The sequence below is a fragment of the Heterocephalus glaber genome, unplaced genomic scaffold, assembly GCF_053883595.1.
Source record: "Heterocephalus glaber isolate CG9 unplaced genomic scaffold, H.glaber_assembly_v1.0 deba00001689, whole genome shotgun sequence".
NCBI lineage: Eukaryota > Metazoa > Chordata > Mammalia > Rodentia > Bathyergidae > Heterocephalus > Heterocephalus glaber.
This window is the reverse complement of record NW_028258414.1, coordinates 10806497-10833309: the sequence shown is the minus strand read 5'-3', so window position 1 is coordinate 10833309 and position 26813 is coordinate 10806497. Positions and strand designations below refer to the sequence as shown.

General features: G+C 51.0%; 1 protein-coding gene across 3 annotated transcripts in view; it reads left to right on the top strand.

Annotated features, from left to right (window-relative positions):
* The window catches only part of Anp32a (acidic nuclear phosphoprotein 32 family member A), an 81611-nt gene extending 60520 nt beyond the window's left edge, over positions 1-21091 (top strand). For 2 of the 3 annotated variants that reach the window (XM_087198914.1, XM_013076152.3), the window contains 6 exons: positions 13553-13702; positions 13902-14024; positions 16090-16288; positions 17389-17486; positions 19570-19633; positions 19887-21091. In XM_087198914.1, coding sequence (XP_087055040.1) covers positions 13553-13702; positions 13902-14024; positions 16090-16288; positions 17389-17486; positions 19570-19633; positions 19887-19948 — 696 coding nt within the window. In that variant the 3' untranslated portion in view covers positions 19949-21091. Of the gene's footprint in view, positions 1-8957; positions 9139-13552; positions 13703-13901; positions 14025-16089; positions 16289-17388; positions 17487-19569; positions 19634-19886 lie in introns of those variants that run through there. The other variant, XM_004855576.4, reaches the window with a different exon arrangement.
* Positions 21092-26813: the final 5722 nt, after the last annotated feature.

Sequence of the window (26813 nt, the reverse complement as noted above, 5' to 3'; positions counted from 1 at the left end):
AGCAGTGGTCCCCAGAGGACCCTGGTTGCGGCTTTGAGATTCCACCTGGACCTTTGGTGCCTTCCTCCTCTGCTGTGGAGCGTGAGGATTGGAACCTAGGGGCTTCCTGGTGGCCCAGAGAGACCTCAGGGTCATAGGTGATGAGGCAGGATGCCGCAGATCCCTAGGGCTTATTTTAGGGACAGAAGCTCACAGTTGTTAGGTCACAGACCACAGCTGCTGAGCCACCTCTCCCAAGGACCAGAATGAGCCGTAACTGTCAGTGAGTTTTCTTCTAGGAGTAGGCTTCTTACAAGAAGGGAAAGGCGCTTCTGGTTGCAGTAAGACCTCGTTAATTAGCCTGGGAGAAAACAGCTTCCCCGTGTCATGGGCTGGATGATGTGATGCCTACCGTTCTCCGTTGAACTGTACAAGGAAGGTGCTGGATTTCCATCTTCTTACTAAATAGTGAGAAAAAGTAACCCTTTTTTAATGAGTTTGCTTGTTTTTAACAAACAAAGACCTTTTTATGAATTTTGTTTCTGTGCCAGAGACCATATTTATTCTTATTTGATCTGTCCCGCAGTGCTACATGATGAAGGAAGTAGCTCCCACTCACAGTGAGGCAGCTGAGGCTCGGACAGGTTGAGTAACTAGTTAGCACTAGTTAGTGCATGGTCATGTAGCACAGAGCAACCCGTGCTTAGGTGCAAAACCAGGTCATCAGCTCCAGAGCTCTGCACTTAACCTGGAATCTGAGCTTCAACCTCCTGCCCCTCCCAGCCACTTTGGTGATGATCTGGAAATACTCTAGACTGTCACTTTCCAGTTCTTTCTCATCTACAACATAAGTTACATTTGTTTTCCTAGGAAAGTGAAATGGTTTATGTCTGTATCTCTTAATTTTCAGAACCGTTTCATTGAGGAATAGAACACACAAAAGTAAACAAAATAAATGTGAGATTCAATGTTTTCTCTCTTTCTTTCTTTCCCTCCTTCCCTCCCTCCCTCCCCATTTAAATGATTGTTTTACACTGTGCCAGGGTCTTGAGAACAGACTGAGTTTCTCCTATGGCTCTGGCACATTTCAAACAAACTCTGGGTGCTGCATATAGGAAACATCTAGGGCGCCTCAGAGATACCACACAGGGCCTGGGAAGTGAGAGAAGGGTAAACCGTTTTCTAGTAAAAGTAGGCTAAGACATAATTGGGGGTTTAGGTGCTGCCTCCAAGACAGAGCTGCGTGTCACAGCTTTGTGTAAGAAGAGAGCTACACACACATGGAAGAGACCTGGTTTACCTAGAGCACCTGCACCCTGGAGTCTGCGTGGTACTTGCTTGCTAGGTACTTGGCGCACATTGCAGTTTGATCTACTAGAAGGACCCTGAGGTGTAGCTGTGGCCACTTCTTTTGAGGCAGGTGGTGGCACCACTGAGCTAAATCCCCGGCCCGATGGCCACTTCTTTTAAGACAGGTAGACAGGTCCAGAGAGGTCAAGTGGCCTTCAGGACACACTGACTGGCCCTGGGTGTTGTGACCATCCCTCTGCCTGTCCTTCCTCCCAGGCAGAACATTCCAGGGGCCACGGCAAGGACACCTTTATCAGTTTCCCCAGCACCTTTCATAGTGCCTGGTGTTTACCAGCTGTCAAAGTGGCATTTACTGAATGAAGGGAGGTTAAGTCATTTGTCTGCAGAAGTGGGTCGTAGGAAGCCCGTTTGATTTGTGGGACTCCAGGACTGCCACTCTCTAATCCGATGTGGACCTGATCTCAGCTATTGTCACTGTCCCAGGTAAATGCAAAATGACATGGGTTACCCTGTCTATATTGCAAAATAAATTATTATAGCAAAAGACTGGAAGCAACTCCAGTGTCCACCCATAAGGGACTGGTTAAGTGAAACAGTGCCACACCCAACAGTGGCACCCTGGAAGTTGCAAATAAGAAAGGAGGGAGGGTTTTCTGTGCCCTGTCACACGAACTCCATGCAAAATGGCCACGCAAAAATTGGTATAATGTGTCTCTGGGGTGGAAGGGAGAAAACTCAGATTCTCGATTTGGTTGTATGTGTATAGACAAATTCCAGAGAGATGATTGGTGGGTGGAGTGGCTCACTGGGCCTGGGATGGGATGGGATGAGAATTAACTGTTTATCTTATCTTACACTTTCTGATTTTGAAAACAGAAGCATAAATGTGTTGCTCAAGTGACAAAAATTGGAAGACAACAACCAAAACCAGAAGTGACTTGGAACCAGCTGTTGGACTTACTTATCTAGGCTTTGGACTAGATCAAGGCTCCTTAATCTGGGACTGGACATTGCATGCCCTGTGTATTTCACAGGCATTTCAGGGAGCTTCTGACCCTGTCCTAGGCGGGTCTGCACTCCCTTCCCTCCACCTGGCCTCTCAGGGTTGCTGAGAAAAGTTAGGGTGGCCAGAAGGCCAGGAGCCTTCCCAGAGGTGTGCGACCTTGTCCCCCTCCCCATTTCCAGTCTGTCCCTCCAGGTGGCAGGACTCAGCTGGTCCTTCTTCCAAAGCAAAGGATGCTGTGAAGAGACTGTTCGGCAGCATTTTAGTTGCTCTTTACTAGGAAGAAAAAAATGGCAGAACATTTTCCCAGGTCATTTTTCATGCTTTTCAGTTCCACAAACATTTATTGAGAGCTAAGTGCACAGCAGCATGAGGGCATCAGAGTTGCAGAACACCTCATGTCTGCTCCCTGGGGTGCAAAGTCTTAGGTAAGCACCTCGCTCCTAAAATGTATTACAGTGACTTCCAGGACAGCATGGCTTCCTGAGTGTGTCTGTACCCATCATCCCATTTGTCTCCACGGAGACCTGTGGGCTTGGTATGGATTCTTCCCAGTTTACAGATGAAGGAACTGAGTTGCTGTGAAGTCATGCCGAGGCCACTCAGTTCCTAAGTGGTAAGACCTGGAACCAAGCAGATTTTTTGGCTGTTCTCCTGTGCCCACACTCCCATCAGCCTCTTCGGCAAGCTGTTTCCCAGGGGGTGGCAAGGCCATTTCTCCCTGGAAGCACAGAATGGGCACTGTGAAGTTCCTTCGTAAGAGGCAGGGCAAGGGAAATTGGAGGCTTGTGGACAGGTCTTGGCTTCCCTCCTCTGCTGTGGTCCAGATAGTTCTGTCATCCTTCCACCTGCTGCATACAGAACTTCCCGTAGGTGTGAAGTGTATGTGACAGCAGCCACCTTCTCCACACCATACTGTCTTGCTGCTGCCCGTCCTCTTCACTTCTCTTCCCCAGTTCTGTTCCCACTCCCTGGCTCTTCCCCACTAGGCCCAGGCATGTGTCCTGCCCAGGGGCTTTGCCCTGTGTGTTCCTCCTGCCCTTCCTAGATACTCACTTGAGCTCAAGTCCCAGCAAAAAGCTTACTGTGGATAGGCCTTCCTGGATACTCTGTTGCTGTTGTTCTTTGTTAATATTTATCTTCTCTCCTCTTTTTTCCATTGTAGTGTCAATATGCATTATATACATTTATTGATATTTATATATTTATTTTAGTCTGGGTCTCACTATATATTCCAGGCTGACTTTGAACTCACTACATAGTCTAGACTGGCCTCAAACACCGGGTGATCCTCCTACCTCAGCCTCCTGAGTGTTGAGATTACAGGTGTGCACCACCATGCCTAGCTATTTATTGGTTTATTATCTGGCTCCCCCATTCAAATGTAAACCCATGAGGGCTGGCACATAGTTCCCTTTATCACTATACCTGATGCCTAGCACAGCACCTGGCATGTAATAGCTACTGCGTAAAGACGGTCAAATGAGTAAACCAGGCCTGTGGCCTAAGCAAGTAGTGCTTCTCTCTTAAGAGGAAAGAATCAAGTCATAGCATTTTAGGAGGTGAAAAGACCCAGGACTCCTCTCCTTGCAGAGCTTCATCCAACGATATTATTAATTAATTAGTAAACAACATTATTAATTCACGTAGCAGTTGTTCAGCACTGTTTATAGGTAACATTCTTTGCAGGGAGTCACTTAGCAGCCCTACCAGTTTCCAGGGTGGCCCGTTCTGTGGGACAGCCCTCTTGATCTAAAGGCCTCTTCTATTTTCCACTGGGCACAAACCTGCCTCTTTATAATTCCTGCTGATTAGTTGAGTTGCTGGAGTGACACAGAGGAAAAGTCCTTGTGTCTGCAGGTGACACTCCTGCGGTAGTGGGAAGCAGATAACTATCATGGTCCCCACCCTGTGGCCTACGCACCACCAGTTGCTTCAATTGTCAGTGTCCCAGTTCACAGGCGCCTTCCTGCCCTGGTTGCCTTCTTCATGACAGTTCCCCAGGTTTTGGATTTAAGGTTTGGTCTGGGCAGGGCAGAGTGTCTGGGACCTCTATTCAGTCAACACAGCTTGGGGTGACCTGGGCTGTGTGAGGTCAGAGCTTCCTTCAAGGAGACCGATCTCTGAGGTAAAAAGAATGGAGCTATGCACGTGTACCAACTCCCCATGCTGAGTGTTATCATTATGTGCTACAAACATGGACTAATAAATATTAAAATCTTTAAAAAAAAAAAAAAAGGAGGTGCTGCTGAAGACAGAAATGATTAGGAACGGTTAGGGTCTGCACCTCATCTCCCATTGCCTGGCCCCTCCCAGGGTTGTAAAAGTTGTAAGGTTTTTGTTTCTTTGGGGTTTTTTGTTTTTAGCATTTTGAGATTTAAAGCCGCTGCAGACCTATGAATAATTAACTCAACTTGGATTCTGTTTGGAAAAATAAATAAATAAGTTTAGATAAAATTTTATCACCAAAACCCAAGGCACAAGATGGGACCCTAGAAGTTAAGCAAAACTTACAAAAGCTTGCACCTTTCTCTTCCTCCTTTTTGTTTTTGACAGCCTGCTTCTGGGCCTCTGTCCCTGCTGCTCTTCCTGCTCCACAGTGGCTTTCTCACCCTCCCTCATTCCGTTCCTTTCACTTCCCCCCTTCAGGTGGCAGCAATATGGAAGTAATGTTTACTTCTAGCATTTTTCACACTTCCACTCCTAATTTTATTTTATTTTATTTTTTTGGTGTTTTTGAGACAGGGTCTTGCTGTTAGTTCAGGCTGGCCTTGAACTCACTATGTAGCCTAGGCTGACCTTGAAGTCATGGCAACCCTCCTGCCTCAGCCTCCCGAGTGCTGGGATTAACAGGCATGTGCCGCTACGCCTGGCCTCCCTTAATATTTTTACGTAACTCACTTCTTAGGTGTGGCCCTGGAGGGGGACACACTAAGGCCAGTCCTGGGCTCTTCTGCATGACAGGCGCCTGTTCCTCCTGAATTCGTGGTTTCCTGCTGGTGGTTGGACACCCAGGTCGCCTTTGCTCTGCTTCCCGTTGCTGAGGCTGCTTGGATAGAGGTGACCGGAAGGAGGCCACGGTCAAGGTTTTGGCTGTAAGGCTGTTGGGCCTTCCCTGCCCCTTACGTCCTTCCAGCCGTGCTGGGTGGGTGAGGCCAGGCCAGGAGGAGGTCTGGGCTCAGGCCTGGGGTCTTTCCCTGACGTCCCTTTCTTTTTCTTTGCCTTCAGTGTGTCCTGCTACTTGAAGGAGCTCCTCGTGGAGAGCTCTACCTGGGACTTTGGGGTGTGGGCCTAGGCTGGGAGTCTTGAGCACAGCCCACAGAGGGGTGGCTCTGACCTGTGGTGGCCACTGGTATTTCTAGCTAGCTTCATCAGAAGTAAACTAGAAATGGGGTAGAGTCCCAAAGTTTGGCGGGCTTGCTGCCTTCTCAGATGGGTCTCTCGGGATGGCAATGGGCAGAAGTTAGAATCACCAACCCAAGGATCTCTAAGGACTGAAGGAACTAGCAAAATGAGTTTGCTTGGGTTTAGCAGTCACAGTCGCAACCAAGCAGAGGTTTCAGGCTGGCTCTGTCTCCTTTGCAGGTTTCCCCTGTGGTCCGCAGTTGGCCCTGCTCTGTCTGCTTGGCAGCAGCCAGACTCAGCCCTGCCCCTTCCCCAAGGGATTCCAGTGGATGCCTTGCCTCAGGAGGAAGGGCCAGCCTTCTAAGGGCCACTGCCCACCCACTCGGCCCTTCTCTAACCTGCCCTGTTCGATTCCCCTGTGACCACTCAGAGAAAGCCAGCTCCTCCGGGCAGAGACCAGGGGACCCTGAAACCTCAGACCCTGGCAAGGCTGTGTTTGGAGGACAGAAGGAGAGAAGACTGGTGGTGCAGTGGTCCCCAGAGTGAGTCCTAGGAAGGGCGGAAGCAGTGGAATTCCTGTTGTCTGTGAAGGGGAAGCACTTTATAAAGTAAAATACAGCGGGAGGGTAGCAGGCGGTGAGGTGGGGACAGGCGGCCTGGGCAAGGGAGGCCCTGGGCTTTGTCAGGGAGCTTTGTCAGGTGGGGGCTGGGCCTGCACTTGATCCCCATGGCCATTACAGGCTTTGGACAGAGCGCAGTGAGATGCGCTTCAATGTGATCAAAATGGGGCTTTAGAAGATTGATCACGATTCATCCCCTCTGCCCTCCAGGCCTGCCTCTTCAGCCCCTGGAAGCTTTTCTGTTGCACAGGGACAGTGTGGTCGCTCTTTAATAAGATCACGGAGAACAGCTGCGGTGACTGGTGACTGGCGAGCGGTGGCGGGGAGGCCTCCTGAGGCTGCCTGGTCCCTGCCCCACCCCCAGGACCTTGGAGGCCACCTGGTGATGCCTATGGGATGACAGCCAGCAGGTGGGACTGTGACAGGCCCCGCCTTTGGAGCCCTCCTGGATTTTCACTTACATGTTCCCTGACAGCTGGAGAACCCTTATCACCCTCTCCCCACTGCACCCACCCCGCAAAGCCAGATCCAGACCCTTCTTTTTCAGACCTCAAAACAGCCCACTGAGCCTTACTTCCCGCTGCCTGGGAAACACTTTTCAATAGTACACGCTTTTAAGTCAGGCAAGAGCTGGGCAACCAAGGAAGGCTTCCTGCAGGAGGCTGAACAGACAGTCCTGGCTGGGAAGCAGGAATGAGGTTTAAGGGGCGGAAAGCAGAGGTACCTCAGGAAGGGGCCCAGCTCTGCAAGGGTTCACTAAGGAGACAGCCCACCCCACTCCCGCCCTGGTGCTGCCCTGAGTCCTCCCTGGCTGGAGGAATACGCTGCTTGGGCCCTGCGGAAAACCCAGTCCTCCCCACACCCTGCTGAGGAGGGCGCGGTTCCCAGCGGCTCAGAGTAAGTCACAGGGTTTATGCTAATAAGGGTCCGCCCCCGCCGCGGCTCAGCCTGTGAGCCCGCCCGGCCTGCAGTTTAATTACCACCGGGTCCAGGAGATAATAAGGATGGCGTCACCGCTTCGCGCGCCATGTGCTCACTGCCTTCCCAGCGCTATTGTAGGAACAACAGGGGATCAGAGACAGAGATGCTTATTTCTTGGAGAGATTTCTGCTTGTTTTTAAAGTAACGTGAGACCCTGCATGTAGCTAGCTAAGATTTTGAAAGATCTTAAGAGACGTAATCTGTTAATTCCATGGCCTTCCAGTGGGGACGGTGACTTCTGATCCAGGGTGGCCATGTGTGGTGTGGCAAAAAGCAAGTGCTTAAAAAAAAAAAAAGGAATCACCCAGCTCAGAGTTCAGGAGCTCTCTCATCTGAGCCCAACTCTGGACCTTGCTTCTTCCACTAGAAGAGGGTTGAACTGGACCAGCATTTTGCAAAATGTGGGCCACTTGTTAAAAAACAAAAAAATTGTAAGGGTTAACTTTTGTTTCTGTTGTGTATGCCTATACACACAAAAGCATGTGCACCAGATATAAAGTGTCTTTGCTGCTGTGGGTTGTGGTCAGAAGGCCACCGGCCTAGATGGTCCCTCAGACCATGGTAATTTGCAGAATGATTAACTTTCTCCCAGATCCTTGGGACACCCCCCCCCCGCCATGGGACCCGACTGATTTTTGCAGGTTTTGCCACACTGGCTGTTGAGCAAAACCATAGATTTTATGGTTAAAAACAAAATCACCAACATATATGTATTATGTCTGCCTAAAGCTTTGATATCTTAATCTGCCCTTCACGCTAGAAATGGGATCTGCGACATGGGATGGCCCATTTAAAAGCTGACCTATTTAAAACCCACAAGCACCAAAAAACATCGGGTCAATTTGATCTGAGGCTTCTCCTCTGTGCAGACTGGAACCTGAAAACTAAATTGGTCAGGGACTGACAAGGTTGAAACCAAAGCTACACATATTTACTGAATTCATGCTCAGTGAAGGAAGAGAAAATCAAAACTTGAAGTGAGTGTAAAAAACCTGACAAAACAAAGTGTGGGTATAAAATTGGGAAGGGTGTTTTGGAACCCACCACCTTGGTTCACCAGCAGGTTAGGGGCCCGCGTTTTCCACGAGGAATCCTTGCAGGCAGTTTAGGTGGCTTGGATCAGGAAGCTTGCCCTCGTTCCCATTCCTGTACCTTGACTGTGTATAACCAGTAAAGATGGCTGTAGATGAAGAAGGCAAACAGCTTTTTCCAAACTGGGATGCTTTAGGCATAGCGTTTCATTTAATCCACCCCTCGTGATGGGTATTGTAGTCAGGAGAGGAAACCGGAAGCCCAGGGAGGTGAGATGGGCTGGTAAATAGAAAATCTGGGCTTCGGCCAACTCTGTCTGACTCCAGAGCCTGCCTTCTGTTCACCTCTCCCTGCTGCCTCAGGAAGTCCTGGAACATTTCTCGCTCAGAGCTTCTGTCTTTCCAGTTCTGGTTTTTAGACGGCTCTGTTTTAGGCCAGACTGCCCATTTTAATCAGGGCTGACTTCACAGTCGTGTGCCTGGTATAGCACACGCTGCTCTCACCATCCTAGAATTTGTGATTTTTGAGCAAGGGCCCCTGGTTCTGTTTTGCACTGGCCCTTGGAGCTCTGCAGCTTGCCTGCGCCAGCAGGGAGATAGGGCATCCTCTCCCTGGGCTCTGGGTGCCTGGCCTGTTGGGTGGAGGCATTTGAAGAATGCACTCCGTCCTGGCCTCAGTCCTGCTACCTGGCACACTGGACTGGAGTTGTTTACCAGCTGATGTCTCCTCCTAGCCAGCCACCAGGCCTCTTGCTGGCAAAGACCCTGACCTTGGCTCGTCGTCACCACCATGTCCCCTCATCCAACAATGTTGCTGGAGCAGCCCATGGAGAGACGGCTGGGGACAGTATGCAGAGCACCGGGTCAGGTCAGGAATGTGCTGCTGACCTGCCTTCTAGGCCTCTCTACTAGTCTGGGCCTCTTTGCTCTACTCAGGGCACGAAGCCGTTTTGTGTATTGAGGGTTGTGCTCATTGACTATTTATTCCTCTAGCCACACTGAGTATTTCTTGGCAGTTTGCCTCCCTGGGTATTCCTGGTGCCTAACATTGTGCCTGGCTCTGTAACCAGGACGTTTGTTAAGCAGTTGCTCCTGTGTCCGCTCCCTGCTAGGCTGATTACAGGGAAGGACAGTCTCTGACCTCTAGGAGGATCAGATGCTTAATACACGATTAAATGATTCATGCAGCAGCTGACCTCCAGGTTGGGATGCTCAGAGCTGGGTACACAGAAGGCTTCCTGGGGAGGGGGACTGGGACTGGATTTGTAGCTTGAGAGTGGGAGGAAGGGGCACTTACAGGTCGTGCTTAGGAGCCTAAATGTTTTCTGAGGGTTTGCAAGGCCAGGTATGTTTTATAGATTATACAGTTTGGGCTTTATAGGTTAAACAGTTGTTGCTGTTCCCTCTGCAGAGGGACCTTGGGGACAGAGCGAGGTCATTCAGCTAGTGGGGTCCTTGGCCTCCAAGTTGAGACCTGTCACTTGTAGTCCAGGCTGCTTCCTAACCAGATCTGTCCCCGAGGTCACAGAGACCTCATTTGGAGGCAAAAGGAGGCTTGAAGGAAGTCGAGGTGACAGTGACCATGGTGCAGTGTTGGAAGTGGAGAGGAAAGGTCACATTTGAGAAATTTGTAGAGACAAGACTTTACAGTCTCTAAACAAACAAGTTGTTCCTTGGAGTGCTGATGTATTTTGTGTTTATCCTGGAAGCTGGGGACATGAACCTGTGTTGCAGGGGAACTGTGTTTTAAGAAGTTGGCTGGGCCAGGGGAGTCTGACATTCTTGGGGACAGAATGTGAATGTGGCCTCCTTCTGGGTCAGAACCCTAAAGCTCATGATAGCACAATAATCCCAGTTATTGGATTAGAGTGAGTAACCCAACATGGGTATTTTTAAGTGGCCAGTGGGATTGGGAGAGAGTCTAAACCCAAAGTACAACTTTGCAGTTTAATTTTAACTGTGCACTTTGCTCACACCCAGGACTTGGCAGGCAAAATGGGCTCTTTTTTTCTTCCTTTTTAAAGCAGAACACACCCTGGATGCAAAGGGGATGTGCTTGTCACATGGAAGGGTTAGAGCCCAGCCCACTGCCAAGTACAGAGGAAGTGGGTTGGAATCTAGCAGTTCCCTATGATGACAAGCGTGTCCCAGGCCTGGAAACACAGGAATGTGGCTTCAGGGAGGCCAGCAGGCAGGCGCCTGTCTGGGATGACTTCCATTCACAAGCTGACCATGAGGCTGGTGGTCTTGTTTTATCCTGTTCATCCATTGTAGACACTTCCCAGGCAGCTCATTTACCTTTTGTTTGTTTGTTTGTTTATCTGTTTGAGACAGGTCTTGCTATGTACTTCAGGCTGGCCTTGAATTCACTGTGTAGTCCAGGCTGGCCTCAAACTTGTGGGTGACCCTCCTGCCTCAGCCTCCCGGGTGCTGGAATGACAGATGTGTGTCACCATGCCTGGCTTGCCTTTGGGTTGTGACATGTAGCATGGTTTGGGTTTTTTGGTGACACCAGCAAGCTTGAGGATGTAGGCTCCGGCCCCTCCCTCTCTTCCAGTCTCACCCTTAAGCAGTGTCCTCTCCTCAGGAATGCATAAACTGCGGGGATCCCAGAAACTTCCTCTGTCCCCTCAGAAATGCAGATTTCCTTGGCCTCCTCCACCCAGCTGTGACCAGCACCATCTGCAGTCTCACTGCCATCTGGAATCCCAGCACTCTGGGAGGCTGAGGCAAGATCACAAATTCTGCCCTAACCTGGGCAACTTACCGATTTACCGATACCCTGCCTCAGCATTAAAAAAAAAAAAAACAGAGTTGGGGATTTTGTACAGTCCAAAAACTATGAGTTCAATCCTTAGTAATACAAAGGGAAAAAGCAAGTTTCCCAGGGGAATGGAAGCAGCCTTTGTCACCCCTGCTCTTTGGGCACTCCTAGGTCTGTCCTCCCTCCTGCAGCTACATGAGTTAGGGCTAGGTTCAGTTCTGTGCTTTGGTTACGGAGGAAGTGTAACCAGGATGGGGACCTCTGGGAGTGGTGCCCACCCAGTTGGCAGAGCTGTTAGAAGAGGGGCTGAAAGGAAGCAGTGACAGCCAGGAGAGCCTGTGGCGTCCGTCAGGTGGGGTCTAGGGGATCGTGTACCCTCCTTTTAGGAGTGTCCTACTTCCGTATCTTGTGCCCCACTGGCCACTCTGGCCCAGCAGTCTCCTTCCTGTGACTGTCCTGGGTTTGAGACGGGCTCTGATGAGGCTCTCTTGAGGGGAATGCCCCATGGGTACCCTGTGGAATGGCTCTGGGAATTGACTAAGACAGCGTGTGAAACCCCTATGATGTGCCTGGTGAGGACCCAAGAATAGCCAAGGACAAAGTAAAAATGCATTAATTGTAGTGGCTGCTCTATGGTCCCTGAGAGGAGTGGCCTCCTGGTGCTAGAGTTGGGGACCAGCCTGGCCTGGTCAGTGCTCTGAGCCCTGCCCCCAATGGCAGAGTGGCAAAGGATCCCCTTGACCCCCTGCCCACCCTGCACTGTGGGCCCATCACCCAGGCCCTCCTGTCCTTGGGTAAGGACAGTAAGAGAAACACTTGACCAGTCTAGAAAAACCACAGGAAGGCTGCAGTTTGAGGTGGCCTGGAATCTTTCTTCATGTTTGTCTTTCTCTAGTGGGGCTTCAGGAATGCCCAGGGCCTTCCAGGAAAGTAGTGGCACAGCAGCTGTGGCCCTGTGCCCCCAGTTCCCATCACTAGAGGAAGACAGCTCCCCTCCCCAGAGTCGCTGACCGTCTACTTGCCCGTCTCCTAAGCCCTGGCTTCCTGGCTCCGTGCTGCTTTCCTGCCCTGGGCAGAGGCCTCCCAGAATTTCCCCCAGGCACTCTTCCCGGTGACCTTGAGAAGGTGGCCTGACCTGCTTGCTGCTCATCTGGCCTCTCTTGGGGACCGAACGCCCCCTCCGCCCCGTGTGTACCCCCAACCCTTGCTGGCCAGTGCCCAGGCTGAGAGATTGTGAGCTCAGGGAGAAGCTGTCTTTCCCCTCTGGCCTCTGCCAGATGGAACCCAAAGACTGCTGCTGTCCTGGTGGGGCAGCATCATCCTCCACCCACTTGGGGGAGTGGAGGCAGGGCAGCTGCAGGGTCCCACCAGGCACTAGGTTTAGCCAGCTCTGCCTGTGGTCCCCTGCTCTGCCTCTGGCCTGGGGTGGGCCCTGCTCCACCTCCTCCTGCAAGTCTCCTGCTGTCCCAGAGATGCCCTGGTCAGGGACTGGCGTGGGGCCAGCGGGGCGACTAAGGAGGACAGGCCTGTGCCCAGTAACCTGTGGCAAGAAATCACTGGGGCCTGTGGCTGGAGCCCCTGGGTGAGAGGCGGCATATCCAGTGCACATCACTGCTTCTGGGAGGGTGACACACTGTGTCCTGGGCTGGAGGAACCTGGCGAGGAGGGGCCACCCTGAGGCTCCTGCCAGCCCTCAGAGGCCAGGTTCTCCAGCAGTGGGTCTCCCCTCGGGATGGGGGTCGGTAACACAGAGCTGGCTGCTGGTTTCCCCTTCAGCTCATTCCGCCCCTATGAGAGGGTGGCTTTTGATGAGGTCTTTCCTTACTAGAAATAAAGCATTAGGTCCCCTGTTCAGGTGTAGGCTGGCCAGGGAGCAAGCAGGTCCCAAAGGCACTCTCCGGGTCTTGCTGGCCTCCGCTTCGCATGCAAGGCTCAGGAGCCCCTCGTGGCCAGTGGCTTCTCCCTTGGACAGCACAGGACATTGCCTACCTAGTGGGAACAGTGCTGATCTAGGGACAGTTAGAGGAGTCCCTGGTCTACTGCCCCTGCCATGGCGCAGACCAAGTGGGTGACCACAGTGCCAGTGCCAGGTGGGCAGGCTGTGGCTGGTGCAGGGAGTGGGTGGACTCCAGAGCTCAGTCGGCCTGGGCCATGGCGGGGGGTGCAGGGCCTAGGGGCCCCTAACAGTGTAGTAGCTGGAGCTGTGACACTGCATTTCATTAAGGGCGGTGGGTGTGGTTGGAACCAGACCCTATCAAGGGGTGTGACTTATGACAGGGTGGTCTTCTCTGTTCCCTCCAAGGCCCCTCTCTAGAGCAGGGTCTGCTCACCCCATGCTCTCTCACCCCAGTGCTGGGAGGGCAGAAAGACCAGGTGGGCAATTCCATCCTGCTTGTTGAGGACATAGTGACTGCAAGAGCCAGAAGCAGCAATGACACTGCTGGTGGGCATCCTGTCCTGGCCATGCCTTACCTCGGGCCCCTGCCTGTGTCCATTCACACAGCCTTTCCCTTTCCAGGTGAAAGAACTCGTCCTGGACAACTGTCGGTCAAATGATGGCAAAATTGAAGGCCTCACAGATGAATTTGAAGAACTGGAATTCTTAAGTACAATCAACGTTGGCCTCACCTCAGTTGCGAACTTACCAAAGTTAAACAAACTCAAGAAGGTAAACAGTGCCCTGTGCGCTGGGCGGCAGGGTGGGCAGAAGGGGGTTGGCACTGGGTGTTGGGGAGTGTAATTGTGGGCAAGCCCGGGCGCGTGCACAGACATGCCACCCAGCTCCCGGGTCTGTTCTCCCGCCCCTGCAATCTGGGAGAGCCTTCATTTTCAAAGCCCTTTCTGCTTTTTCCCCCTGCCTTGTTTAGCTTGAACTAAGCGATAACAGAATCTCAGGGGGCCTGGAAGTATTGGCAGAAAAGTGTCCGAACCTTACGCATCTAAATTTAAGTGGCAACAAAATTAAAGACCTCAGCACAATAGAGCCCCTGGTAAGTCATTTGGGTCCTGCCATCTGCGAGGGGACAGGAGGTGGGGAGGAAGTGGTATAGGGAATAATTCTTTTACATTTGTATAATGCCATTTTTTCATTTCTCTTAATTTCTTTGACTCTTACTGTGTGCTAGGAGATAGAATGGGAGCTTGTATTTTTTTTAGTCCAGGGAGAAACTGAGGCCCAGAGAAGTTAAGTAGGTGGACCAAGGTCACACAGCCAGAAAGGGCACTCAGCATGGCTGATCTGAACCTGGCTTCAGTTTCCTCTCTGGAGCTTTTCCCGTGTAGTCTTTGCTGAACTTTGGAAGCCTGAGCTGCATTTCCTGGGCTCAGAAATTGAGTTGGCCCTGAATGTGGATTCCTGTTTCTTCTCAGGGTTGCTGGCCAGTGCTGGTGACTTACTTGAGTGGTAGGATGTGGGTCGGAGGTGACCCAGAACCCCAGGGCAGCAGAGCTGTGTGGTATGAGAGCCTAGTGCAGGCTGCAGCCTGTCTGTATGGACAGCATCCCTGGCCTGCCTAGTGGTGACCGCAGCCTCAAGACCTGGCTAGCATTTCTGGCTCCTCTCTCCTCACAGAGCTGGGTACACTTCGGACTTCAGCTGGTCTGTCAGCTAGAAAGGGGCAGGTCATAGAATACTTTCTACATTACCAAGATCTGAATTGCTATATTCCTTAGATTTTAAGGAAATCAACTACTAAGATGTGTCATTGGTTAAACAATGGCTCTTTGGAAATAGAGAAATGCTTCCTCATTAGGTAAACTTGCCTATTGTAAATACACATGAAAGAGTTACTTCATAAAGCAGGTATCCAGTCAGGGAAGGCCCAGGCGACACCGCCAAGGTAGCCAGGTTTGCCTGTGCTGTGTCTATCGGGTGGAGGCTGGGCCTGGTTTGTGGGTTCTTGACCACAAAGCACTCCTTGCTCTCATGGATGCCGAGGGCTCCCCTGGGTGGGCCAGGGTCTCAGAATGAAAAGCTGGCACTTATCACCAAGCTGAGGCTTCCCCTGTCCGTCTGTCCTGCTTCCCACAGGACCGTTCCGTCCAGGTCTTCTGAGGATCTCCTAGGAGGCAGGACTATTTTAATCTGCCTGGAGGTCTTACTTTCATAATTTCACTAAGAAAAGAAAAACCTCCCATGTTCTGTCTACGTGCATATTGGGAATATGATGGAAGGCCAAGCAGTGTGAGGACTGAGCGTGTAAAACACTGCGTTTGGGTTGCTCTGAGATCACACATATGCACGCACTCACACTCACACGCTCTCTTCCTGCTTCCCTGTGCCCGAACCACACATGTCGCAGCAGCTCCCCCTCCTCCATCAGTGTGATGTGTTCTCACCCCGTGAGTGGGAAACTGCTTTGTGGGAAGGGGGTGCTGGGCCCACCCACAAAGACCGCAGCCCACACTTCCCCGATTTTGTTCCCTCTGGGCCTCCATCTCAAAGTCACCATGCTGGAGAGCCAATTTGGCCCTGTGGGCCAGTAGCTTTCCTCCCTCCCTTCCGAAGAGGAACTCTGCTGGGATAGGGTCTCTGGTACCTGGCACCTTGAAGATGGGTGAGGTGGGAAGTGGGGATGCAGCTCCGTCACTTGGTAATGTGAGACTTCTCCCTTCCTGGGGTGTCAGTTTCCTCCGCCATCCAGCAGGGACAGCATGGGCCAGGACAGATCTGGTCCACAGCTGTGACAGACATTCTGTTAGGTGTCAGAGACAGAATCTGGGTCCTCCATCGGTTTTTCTCTGTCCTCTGTGACAAGTGTCTTTTGTACAGTCAGAACACAGATCTGTCCTCTTCCCCATCTGGAAAACGAACCGATAATTATTGCTACTTCACAGGGGTTGAAGGATAAATTGACTTAATACATGCAGCACTGTGTTAATTGCCAGGATGGTCATTACTTAGTGCAGGAGTGAATGAGTTCATGTCACCTTTTTGGTTCCTGGGCTTTCATCACGGCAGGGCTTTTGGCTCAAGCCCCAAGAGGGCCCCAGGCTGGTCTCCGACCCTACTGCTCCCACTTGCTCTTACTGTTCACTTCTGGTTTCCACCTGCAGAAGAAGTTAGAGAACCTCAAGAGCTTAGACCTTTTCAACTGCGAGGTGACCAACCTGAACGACTACCGAGAAAACGTGTTCAAGCTCCTCCCGCAGCTCACGTACCTCGACGGCTATGACCGGGACGACAAGGAGGCCCCTGACTCCGACGCCGAGGGCTATGTGGAGGGCCTGGATGATGACGAGGAGGATGAGGACGGTGAGTGGTGGGGCTCTCTCTCGGCTTTGCAGAGGGGGCCCTACCTGCTGTGGCTCCCGTGCTCCCTGGATTGGTCTCGTTGGTGTCTCCCCTACTAGGACAGTGAGTGAGCCCCTAAGAAACATCAGGAGGTGCTCCAGTTGCATAGTAACCCCTTGAAAACCACCTGTGTCATCGCTTCGATTTTTATCCCTTTTGCAGTGCCGCCCTAGACCGGGACTTAGACACTCTCCCAGGGAGCGTGAGGTGACAGTGGAAGGTGGGGTGTGCCTGGGGACACTGCCCATCCAGGTGTCCAGTGGTAGGCACTAGGTCATCAACTGGAGGGGCTGTGGGGCCCCCTGGTGGCTGCAACCTACAGTCTCACGCCCCAGGGCAGGCAGTGCCCCGGCCTTCAGCGCTGGGGGAGGAGAGGGTGTCCCTCCTGGTGTCCCCCCATGTCCCTCGCTCCCAGCATACGTGGCCTCCCTGCAGGGGAACGCTGAGGGCTGGGGCACTGCCTGATTCATTCAGGCACAAGATTTTGCTTTTCCTTGTTTAACTGGCTTATTTTACAAGACATCCAGTGACTCTGTTGGCCTTGGTGGAGGTTTTTGTCATGGCAGATGACAACTGTCCACTGTTTTAGGGTATAGCATGATGCTTCAGCACATGCTGGAGGTCTTGGGGTGCAGAAGAAAGGACTGTGGCCCCAAGTCGAGTTTCTAGACCCTGCCCAGCTGCTCCCACCGACTCCTTGTATCGCCTGAACAAGTCATTTCCCTCCCTGCCTCGGGTGTCTGGCCTTGGAGTGGGGGCTGTGGGCTAGGTGCTCTTTCTGGGCGATGTGACTGCCTAGCTTCCTGAGCCCCGGAGCTGTCGCCCAATCTGTGGCCCCCACCATGGAGGGACAGGACTGTGGAGACAGTGCTTGCTGGGCAGGGCAGCCGGGGGTGTGTGATAGGATCAGTGCCGCTTTTGTGACTTACAGCACTCAGACCTCCGGCCCGGGTGGTGGTGGGAGTCATGGGCCTACATTGCAGACCCCACCAGCTGGGCCTGTGCTCGTGGGGGAGCCCACTCATCCCACTTCCGTTCTTGTCCCCACTGTGACTGCACAGAGGAAGAATATGACGAAGACGCTCAGGTAGTGGAAGATGAGGAGGATGAAGATGAGGAGGAGGAAGGGGAAGAGGAGGACGTGAGTGGAGAGGAGGAGGTAAGGAGGCAGCTGGCAGTAGGGTGGGGATGGGCTCCTCAGGTTCCCACCTCGCCCCTCCACAGGCAGTCCGGCACCCTCTGAGGGACTAGATTGCAGGGAGCTCTGTGGAAGAGGATTCCTGAGGCCAGACTTGCCTGCCTGGCCTGCTTCTGGGGGAAAATTAGCTCTTTCGGAAACACCAGATCCCAGTGCCTGGTGTTTGCTGTCTTGCATTTATATGTAATTAAGACATCGAGCACTTAAACCTTGTTCCAGGCAAAATCAAAGACAGCCCAGAAGGGATAAGTAGTAGGTAAGGCACTGCTGTGTCCCAAATCAGAAGGACGGGGTCCTTTCTGCACACAGGAAGTAGCACATCAGGCCTGGCCTAGTGCCCTGAGGATGGACCCAGCAAGTATGAACTGTCTGGGTCCCAGCTCTATCCCTGCTAGCTGTGTGTCCCTGGATGAGTTACTTGACCTTTCTGAGCCTGTTGTATATGTGTAAAACGGGGATCCAGATACCTTTCTCGGTGGGTTGGACAGAAAATGAAATAAAGTGAGTGACATGCTGGGGACATGCAGACTCCTTGGTGTGGGCGCTCACACCCCCACTCCACATCCCTGTACCATGTACTGGGCCTGATGTTTTACAGTCCCAGTTTCTCCACTGCAGAATCATCTTCTGTGACTTGTTTAGGCGGCTATGTCAACTCTTTGCTTTTATTTTGTGTTTAGAGACAGGATGCACTAATAGAGTTCAGGCTGGCCTTGAACTCTTGGTAATTCTGCCTCAGCCTCCTAAGTGCTGGGACTACAGGTGTGTGCCACCACTCCTGGCTCTCTCAGTCAGCTACTGCTAGCAGAAGACAGACTTGGAGAGATTTCAGGTGACAGCAGCAAGGATAGGTGCCTGTAGCCCCCGCCCCAGCCATTGCTCCTGCTCGTTTCTTGCCTCCCTCTCTTGAGAATGCAGAGATGGCTTAGGGCCTCGTAGCCAGAGTGTCCCGGATGGGAAAAGCCGAGCAGGACCTGGGGAGAAGCCACCGAGTGAAGCCGGGCTCCCATCTCCTGCTGTAGAGTTTCTCTTCTCCCTGTGTCCAGGCTGCTAGGCTCAGTCCGCTCAAAAACTGTGTGTGAGCTTTTTAAAAATAAAAACTTGGAAAATAGGTCCCCCTAGGCTAGGGCAGCAAGCTGCCCGGCTGATGGATTGTGTCTGCCCTTCCTGTCTCAAGAGCCCAGCACTGGGGTTTTGTTTTGTGTTTTATAATCTCCTTGACCATCTGCATATTTCCAGCTTCCACACAACAGCCTCAGCAGACAGAGTACAGGCGGGGAGGGACCATTCGATGACATTAGGGGAGGCTGTTTCCTGTGACAGAAAGAAGTCTGCCCTCGACAATTCTGTTTTTGTTTGTTTGGAGTTTTTTTGTATTGATACAGGATCTCACTATGTAGCCCAAGCTGGCCTCGAACTCATAGTGATCCTCCTGACTCAGCTCCAGAGTGCTAGGATTATAGGTGTGCACCACCACACCCAGCAACCCCCCCCCCCTTAAAACTTCCAGGCAGCAGAAAACAAGGGTGGAGAGTGAAGTTGCCCTCCTGGCTGACTCTCAAGCCAATAGGGATGAAGTGGTGGTGGTGGTAGGGTCTCCTTGCCCTCCCTCTGGAGGATTCAGGCTTTGCCGAAGCCAGGTCTTCCTTCCTTTGAAGCCAGAGCTAGACTGAGGCAGATGAGGAAAGCCCATCTGGTTTCCAGGGCAGGGAGTCTACTTGGACCTGCTGTCCTCATAGCACACAAAGTGCAGGCTGCTGGACCCCTGGGGATGTGGCGTCAGGAATCCTAACCTTGCCAGGGTGGGTAATTCCCCTGAAACCATCTGGATGTGTCCTGTGTCCTGTGCGATATGGTAGTTTCTGGGGAAGGAGTTCAGCCTTTCTGCAGATTCCCAAGTGGATCCTTGATTCAGACAGATGAATGACTTGTACACTATGCATCCAGAGCAGCAGGCCTTGGGTGGAGCTCTGAAGGGCCAGAGGCGATACATCCCTGGACCAGCAACATTTCTAACCTTGTTGTGTCCCATCTTTTCTCCTAGGAGGATGAAGAAGGTTACAACGATGGGGAAGTCGATGATGAGGAAGACGAAGAAGATGCCGGTGGTATGGCAGCCTTTTTGTTCTCTGCTGGTAGTGGCCTGGCCCCTTCATTTTGACATTAGCCAGCTTGGACTCGGAGGCCCCTGGAAGTGGGCAGATAGATGCCCATCTGTGGCCCCAGGTGCCTCTGTGCCTCGATTTCCAAGATGGCAGAGCTTCCCTTACCTGTGGGCTCTGGTTTCTGGAGCAGGGGTGAGTGACAGGTGGGATGGATGGATGTGTGCTCTAAATGCCTTTCTTTTCCTTCCTCCTCCAGAAGAAGAACAGGGTCAGAAGCGAAAACGAGAACCCGAAGATGAGGGAGAAGACGATGATTAAGTGGAATCACCTATTTTGAAAAAAATTCCTATTGTGATTTGACTGTTTTTACCCGTATCCCCTCCCCCCTCCAAATCCTGCCCCCCGAAACTTATTTTTTTCTGATTGTAATGTTGCTGTGGGAACGAGAGGGGAAAAGTGTACTGGGGGTTGCGGGGGGAGGGAGGGTGGGAGGGGGTGGAATAAAATACTATTTTTACTGCCACTCTTATTTTTTTTTTCCCCCTCCTTTTTCTTTGTGTCTGATTTTTGTCCCTGTAAATGCAAAATAGCTGAGTACACGCCAAGTGAGCATTTGTCCTTCACTCTCAAAGAGGATGGCTTGCGGGTCTCTTGTATTTCCTGGTATGTCCCATGTCCCTGGAAGTGGCTGGAAGGCCAGGGCTGGCCTCAGTCTGGTTACTCAAAGCCCAGGAGGGGCTGAGCACCAGCCCCTTTAACTCTTGCTTTGATTCACATGATTTCTGTTTCTCTCGGCCTGCTAGAGGCATCCGACGCCCTGGTTTGTAAATAGCGACCTAAAGGTGTGTTTTGGCACCGCTCTGGGGACGTTCCCCGTCTCTCATCCCTTTCCCCTTCACGGATGGTGGTGGGCTTCGCTCTACAGAGAGGATTCCGATGTTACTCTTGGGAGCTGAAAACGGCAGGCTTATGAGTTACAAGTAAAAGGGGTTTGCAAATGATAATTAAAAGAAACCCTCAAACTTCAACCTCTTTAATAAAAAACTATCCTATCTTGTTCTGTAAAATATTAGATGCTTTGTTTTACAAAAATGACAGGAGAATTCTTCCACGTGTACTCTTGGGCTTAGAACATTTTTACAAACCTAAGCACGGGGGAGATGTCGCTGCATGTCGGCTGGGTTTTTTTTTCATACACCCGAGCACGGAAAAACTAACGCAGAATTGTATTTTCTTACCTAGTGGAGATCCGAAATGACTGCAAATTCCTAGTGAATGTACAGGTTTGCATTTGTGTCCCTCTCCTGGATCGCTTTAGAAGTGATGTGTTATTTCCCAACCCATGTTTCATCTGTATAAAAGATCATCTGCACCGGTTTTTCTCCTGCCCCTCAGAAAAGCCAAACTTTGAGTTTTATGTCTGTTTGTCATTGATAAATTTCAATAAATCTTTTTATACAATTTTTGGGGGATGGCTTCTTTGAGTCCAACAGGCCCTTCATTGTTCTGGGGTGTGTTCCTGACAAACTGCTAGCTTAAGAAGGAACTTCATTTTTGCCTGATGCAACAGTTTTAGAAAATATGTAACCTGATGGTAAATTAGGATGCTTTGGGTTGCAAAGCAAGATTTGGTGGCATTATTTTCATTCAAAGCTACATTCAAAAAACTTTAAATACATAAAAGCAACAAAACTATCAGCAAAAAACATCAGACCAACCTTCGAACCTTGAATCTCTGAATCTCTTTCATTGTTTGGTATTTTCCATACTGTAAAAAGAATGTATGCTTAAACTCAGGAATATAAAACAATTTTTTTCACAAACCCCGAGATTTACATATGGTGTACTTTGTTACTCTTTTAACTTACCACAATCATTTGTCGTCCTGCACACTTGGCAAACGCAAAAATCCTAAATAGCTTCACAAAAGTCTATCAGCTGTACTCTGACTTGCTCGGTAACTGTGTGGTAGATATTTCTGATCTACCTAATGGATAAGTCCTTGGTCACTGTTGTGTCTGTTGTGCTCTCAATAGAAACTCTTAGGAGTAAAGTAGAGCGTAAGTTCTCTTACAAGGCTCAAGTGCAAGTTTCCACCGTGTTTCCCAGAACGTTTATATCAATTCACTAAACTTGACTGTACGGGCACACTATTCACTCTCAGCCTTACAGCCTCGAGCCCCATGGCCAGTCCCTAGTTTACAGTGTCTTATGGTCACTGTGTGACCCCAACAACCAAGATGCTCCCAAGAGCACCTGTGACCCACTCCACCCCCAGTCAGTGCCCTGGCAGCTGCTCCTGGGGACCCCTGCCTAGAGCCCCAGGCCTAGGACAGGAGGGGGCCTCCTAGGCGGGCTGTGCCAGGCACAGGATGCTGAGGCACCAGGCAGGCTTGTTCTCTGCCTCTCAGGGCTGGGTGAGATTGAGAGAGCAACTGGTTGGCCCTCACTTCTCCATGAGAGCTTTTGGGACCAAATGACTCCATAGATATGAAAGTGAGTATTTCCAAATGCAAGCTGGAGTAGGTGACAGTCACAGGTGATGCTGATGGACTCGGGGAGGGAAACTATTGTGCCACTCATATCAACTTCGAGAACGGTAACCGAAGCCCATTTTACAGATAGACAGGTTGGGAGGAAGTAGGGGAGAGCCAGGTCTGCAGGGCCACATCCATCAAACCTAGTCAAGAGTGACAAGAAGCAGATCTTTGTCAAGCCACTGCACGTGCCCAGCCCAGGCTTGGGTGCAGCGTCTTCATAACCACTGAATCATAGCACCTTGTAGGCTCTGTCACCTTGCTACACAGATGGCCAGCAGGGACTCACCAAGGTCATGTGGCCATGAGAAAGCACATCCCCATGAGATGCCGACCATGTGTGTCTGGCTCTGGCGCCCACCATCTTTTCCTTGCCTGCTCGCCCCCTGCCGCCTGCCACCTGCCCCCTGGCCCCTGCTCCCCGATCTGTAGCCTCCTGTGCTGGGAGGCAGCAGGGCTGCAGTCCTCAGCCTTGGCCTCTGTGGCTCTGGGGAGAGAGGCTTTGCCACCCTGCTGGCAGAGTCCTTGGAAACCACACAGTGCATCCTCTTTCTCTAAGTGGCCAGAGGTGACTGGGAAAACCCCAGAATCATGCAAATCAAGTTCCAAAACCTTGTGTTCATGCTAAGGACAAGGTGCAAGGCTGCTCAGGCCATCAAAGACATGCATATCGGAAAGGTGTCACTTTTTAACCCCCATTTGGCAATGCTCGGAGTAAACCCAGGGCCTTCACACTGTACTACATCCCCAGTTCTTTTTTTATTTTTATTAAGTTTTGAGACAGGGTATCATTAAATCGCTAAGTTGCCCAGGCTGGACTTGAACTTGCAATCCTCCTGCTTCAGGCTCCCACAGTGCTGAGATGATGGCGTGTGCCAACACCTAAAAGATGTCACTTTAAAGAAACAATGTGCAGCAGGCATTGTGGTATGTGCCTGTAATCGGGTGCTTGGGAAGCTGAGGTGGGAGAATTGTGAGTTTGAGGCCAGTCTGGGCTGCATTACCAAGACCCTGTCTCAAAAAAGAAACCAAAAACCAGAGAGTAACATGAAACTTCAGGGTTTAGATGCAGATTCTCTGGTCAGATTAAGCCCATGTGACAGCCCCCTGCCAGTGAGAAGACCTTCACCGAACAGGGACAAACTGTTCCTAAACCGAGAGAGGAGGTGCACAAAAGAAACAGACCTAGAAGAAACAAAACCTTACAGAGTGGAAATAAAGTCAGCATAAGATAAAATGCAAACACAACTTTCATAAAATAAGAAAGAAATCAGCCGATCCAACCCTTTTCTTTGACAAACGAGGAAATAAAGACGCAGAGATAGCATTTGGCCAAGGTCACAAAGCAAAGGAGTGGCGGAGCCACGCCTGGAACCCAGGACTCCTGTCCAGGGCTTCCGCCATGGTCCTGAGCCCCTACTCAGCATATGCCGCAGATCCACTGCCATGTCTGGCCCTCGGAGAGGTGTCACAACTCACCCAGCTAATGAGTGGCAGGATAAGGCTCAGTCCTTGCCAGGCATGGTGGTGCATGCCCCAATCCCAGCACTTGGTAGGCTGAAGCAGGATCACCACAAGTTCAAGGCCAGCGTGGTTCCCTGTCTCCTGGTCCTTGTCCTCTGTGTTTGCAGTGCCCAGCAGATGGGGGCAGGGCTGAGCCATTCCCTTTGTCCCATTTGCTGACTGGCAAAGGCTGTTTTTATCCTGGTTCAGAGACCCATTGTTGGTGGCTGGAAGGGTCCCATAGCAGGTCCCTACAGAGCAGTGCTGGACAACAGCAGCCAGACATCCCTCCGTGGCCCTTGACAGCCCGTGTCCAGAGAGAGGGCTGGACATGGCTGGGCAGACAGGGACAAGTCTGAGGCTGACAGAGCCTCCAAGGGGCCACCAAAATGCCAGCTGAGGCCAGGTGGGGGAGAGAGCCAAATGATGGGACATCCATCTACCATCACTGCGACTGAGGGAGCTGATGTGGGGATCTTCTGTGGATCACCTGGCAGGCATCCACCAGTTCCTCCCGTGTGGCGACGTCACCTGTAGACCACTGGAAGGACCCATGTGGAAGTGGGCCATTCTCCACGCCTGAAGTTGGATGGGCTCCCATGTTACCAGGTAGCCTGCTTCTAAAAGTGGCTTGCCAACTGAACGTTACCGGGTTCTGGGTTGCTCGTCTTTCCTTCTGGAGATTCCAGGTTCTTCTCATCTCCAACAAAGCACTGAACAAAACCAGCAAAAAGCAGTGGCCAAGTTTATTCGAGAAAGTGAAAGTGAAGAGTAGGGGAGAAACTGGCTCTGCAGAGCAAGCCTGGGCTGAGTAAAGACAAAAAAGAGGGTAAAAGAAAAAATAAAAGTACACACTGCGTCTGGGAAACACAGCATGGGCTAGCATGGTGTAGGTGTGTTCTTTATACTTTCCAAATCTCAAGGAAACTCAAGAGAACTACATATGGGTCCTGAGAGGCGGTGCTGGGATCCCAGCCTCAGGCTGACTTCAGGTCCAGGTCATCCTATTGACCACGTGCAGGGTTTGGGCACTGTTCTGCGCATGTGTCAGGATCTTATAATGAACAGGTCAAGCCTACTTCCCCAACCAGCTGGCCACGCCCTAATCTGCTATCTTACCTGGTCCCCATGCAGTTCCTAGAGTCTGCTGGTGACTCAGTGACTCAGTCTGGACAACCAGTGTGCTCCACACAACAGCCACCACGATGGTGCAAGGGACTTGGAAAAGGAGAATCTTCCTGTCAGGGCTCCTGAGCACCCCGCCTACAGGAAGTCTGCCAGCCACTGCAGCTGGAGCTGGGAAAGTCCCCAGCCAGGCTCTCACACCTGCATCTCAATCTTGGAGTTACTTCGGCCAGGAGGTGCTGACCCCAGTGAGTATATGAATTGACTGTTAAGCCAGGCGTGGTGGCCCACACCTGTGATCCAAGCACTGCGGAGGCAGAGGCAGGACTCCTCTGGGTTCAAGGCCAGCTTAGGCTACATAGTGAGTTCAGGACCAGCCTAAATTACACAGAGAGACCCTGCCTCAAAAACAACAACAAAAAGAACTGATTGTTGCTGGCCACTAGACATCGTTCTGTGTGATGCCCATTATAACCCTATTAGGCAGTCATTACTAACCTCATTCCAAAGACGAACTCCTCTAAGTACTCAGTAAACACTAGCTCACCAGTGCCTGACATAAGAGTATGAGCTGTATAAAAAATCGGCCTCCTGTTTTCCAAATTTCCCCGACAAGAATCCCTGGGACTTGGCATATCTCCAGGCCTGGGCCCGTGGGCTTTTATCAACATCTAGAGGATTCTCCTGAGGGAAGAATGGGAAATGGTGCCTTAAACTCAGTACCCACAACAGCCCCAAGAGGAAGGTTATATGGTCATGCTCATTTAAAGTTGAGGACAGTGAGGCTCAGAGAGGTTAAGTATCCTGCCCAAGGTGCAGGCGGCAGAGCTGGTATTCAAATCTGGGTCTACATGACTGTCATGCTTTTTTTTCCAGTGCTGGGGACTCAACCCAAGGGCTCGTACATGCTAGGCAAGCACTGTGCCACTGAGGTACACCCCAGCCCACTTCTACACCTTTCAGAGAAAAGGAATAATAGGGCCAGGGATTTAGCTCAGTGGTTCTGCCACCTGCCGCACAAGCACAAGGTCCCAAATATGATCCCCAGTACCAAAAAAAAAGAAAGAAAAGAAAAGGAATAATAGCAGCTATCTATTGTCTCATATACTGTGATGCTGGAAACCAGCACTGCAGAGTGGAAACCAAAAACTGTTATCTTAGAAAATGATGGTGGGGGGGCTGGGGATTTGCTCAGTGGTTTCACCGCCTGCTGCACAAGCACAAGGACCAGAATTCGATCCCTGGTACCAAAAAAAAAAAAGAAAAAGAAAATGATGATAGGGCCAGGGATGTAGCTCAGTGATGCCACACCTCCCTAGCAAGTACAAGGTCCTCAGTTCAATCCCCAGTACTGCAAAAAGAAAAATAAGAAAAAGAAAGAAAATGATGGTAATTTTATAGTAAAGAAGTCCAAACAACCCAAATATTTTCCAGGAAAGGAAAAAGCAAAGTTCTAAATGCCACTTGAGAATTAAAATAACCTAAACTGGGTGTGGTGTGGAAAATCTGTAATCCCAACTAGTTGGGAGGCCAAGGCAGGGGGATTGGGGGTTCAAGGCCAGCTGGACAATATACTAATACTCCATCTCTTATAAGAAAAATAGAAGTTAGGCATGATGGCACACACCCACCACTCAGGAGGAGTGCTGAGACAGGAAGATCGTCTTGAGTCCAAGGCCAGCCTGGGCTACAAAGTGAGTTCAAGGCCAGCCTGAACCACATAGCAAAATCCTGTCTCAGAACAAAATTAAATAAAATAAAAAAGAAGAAAGAATTAAAATAAGAGCGGTTGTGGGTTTAGAGTAGCACAGTGGTAGAGTTCATGCTTGAGGCTCTGGGTTCAAACCCAGTATTGCAAAAAAAGAAAGGATGGGGGGAAAAGATAATCTATATGAAAAGATTTCCCCCTTTCCTTTTAAAATTTACATACAGTAAAATGTGCTCTTTGTATCAACCACCACAGAACAATACAGTTCACGGACTTACTTCTTGGTCATAAAAAGCCATGGCTTTGCCTT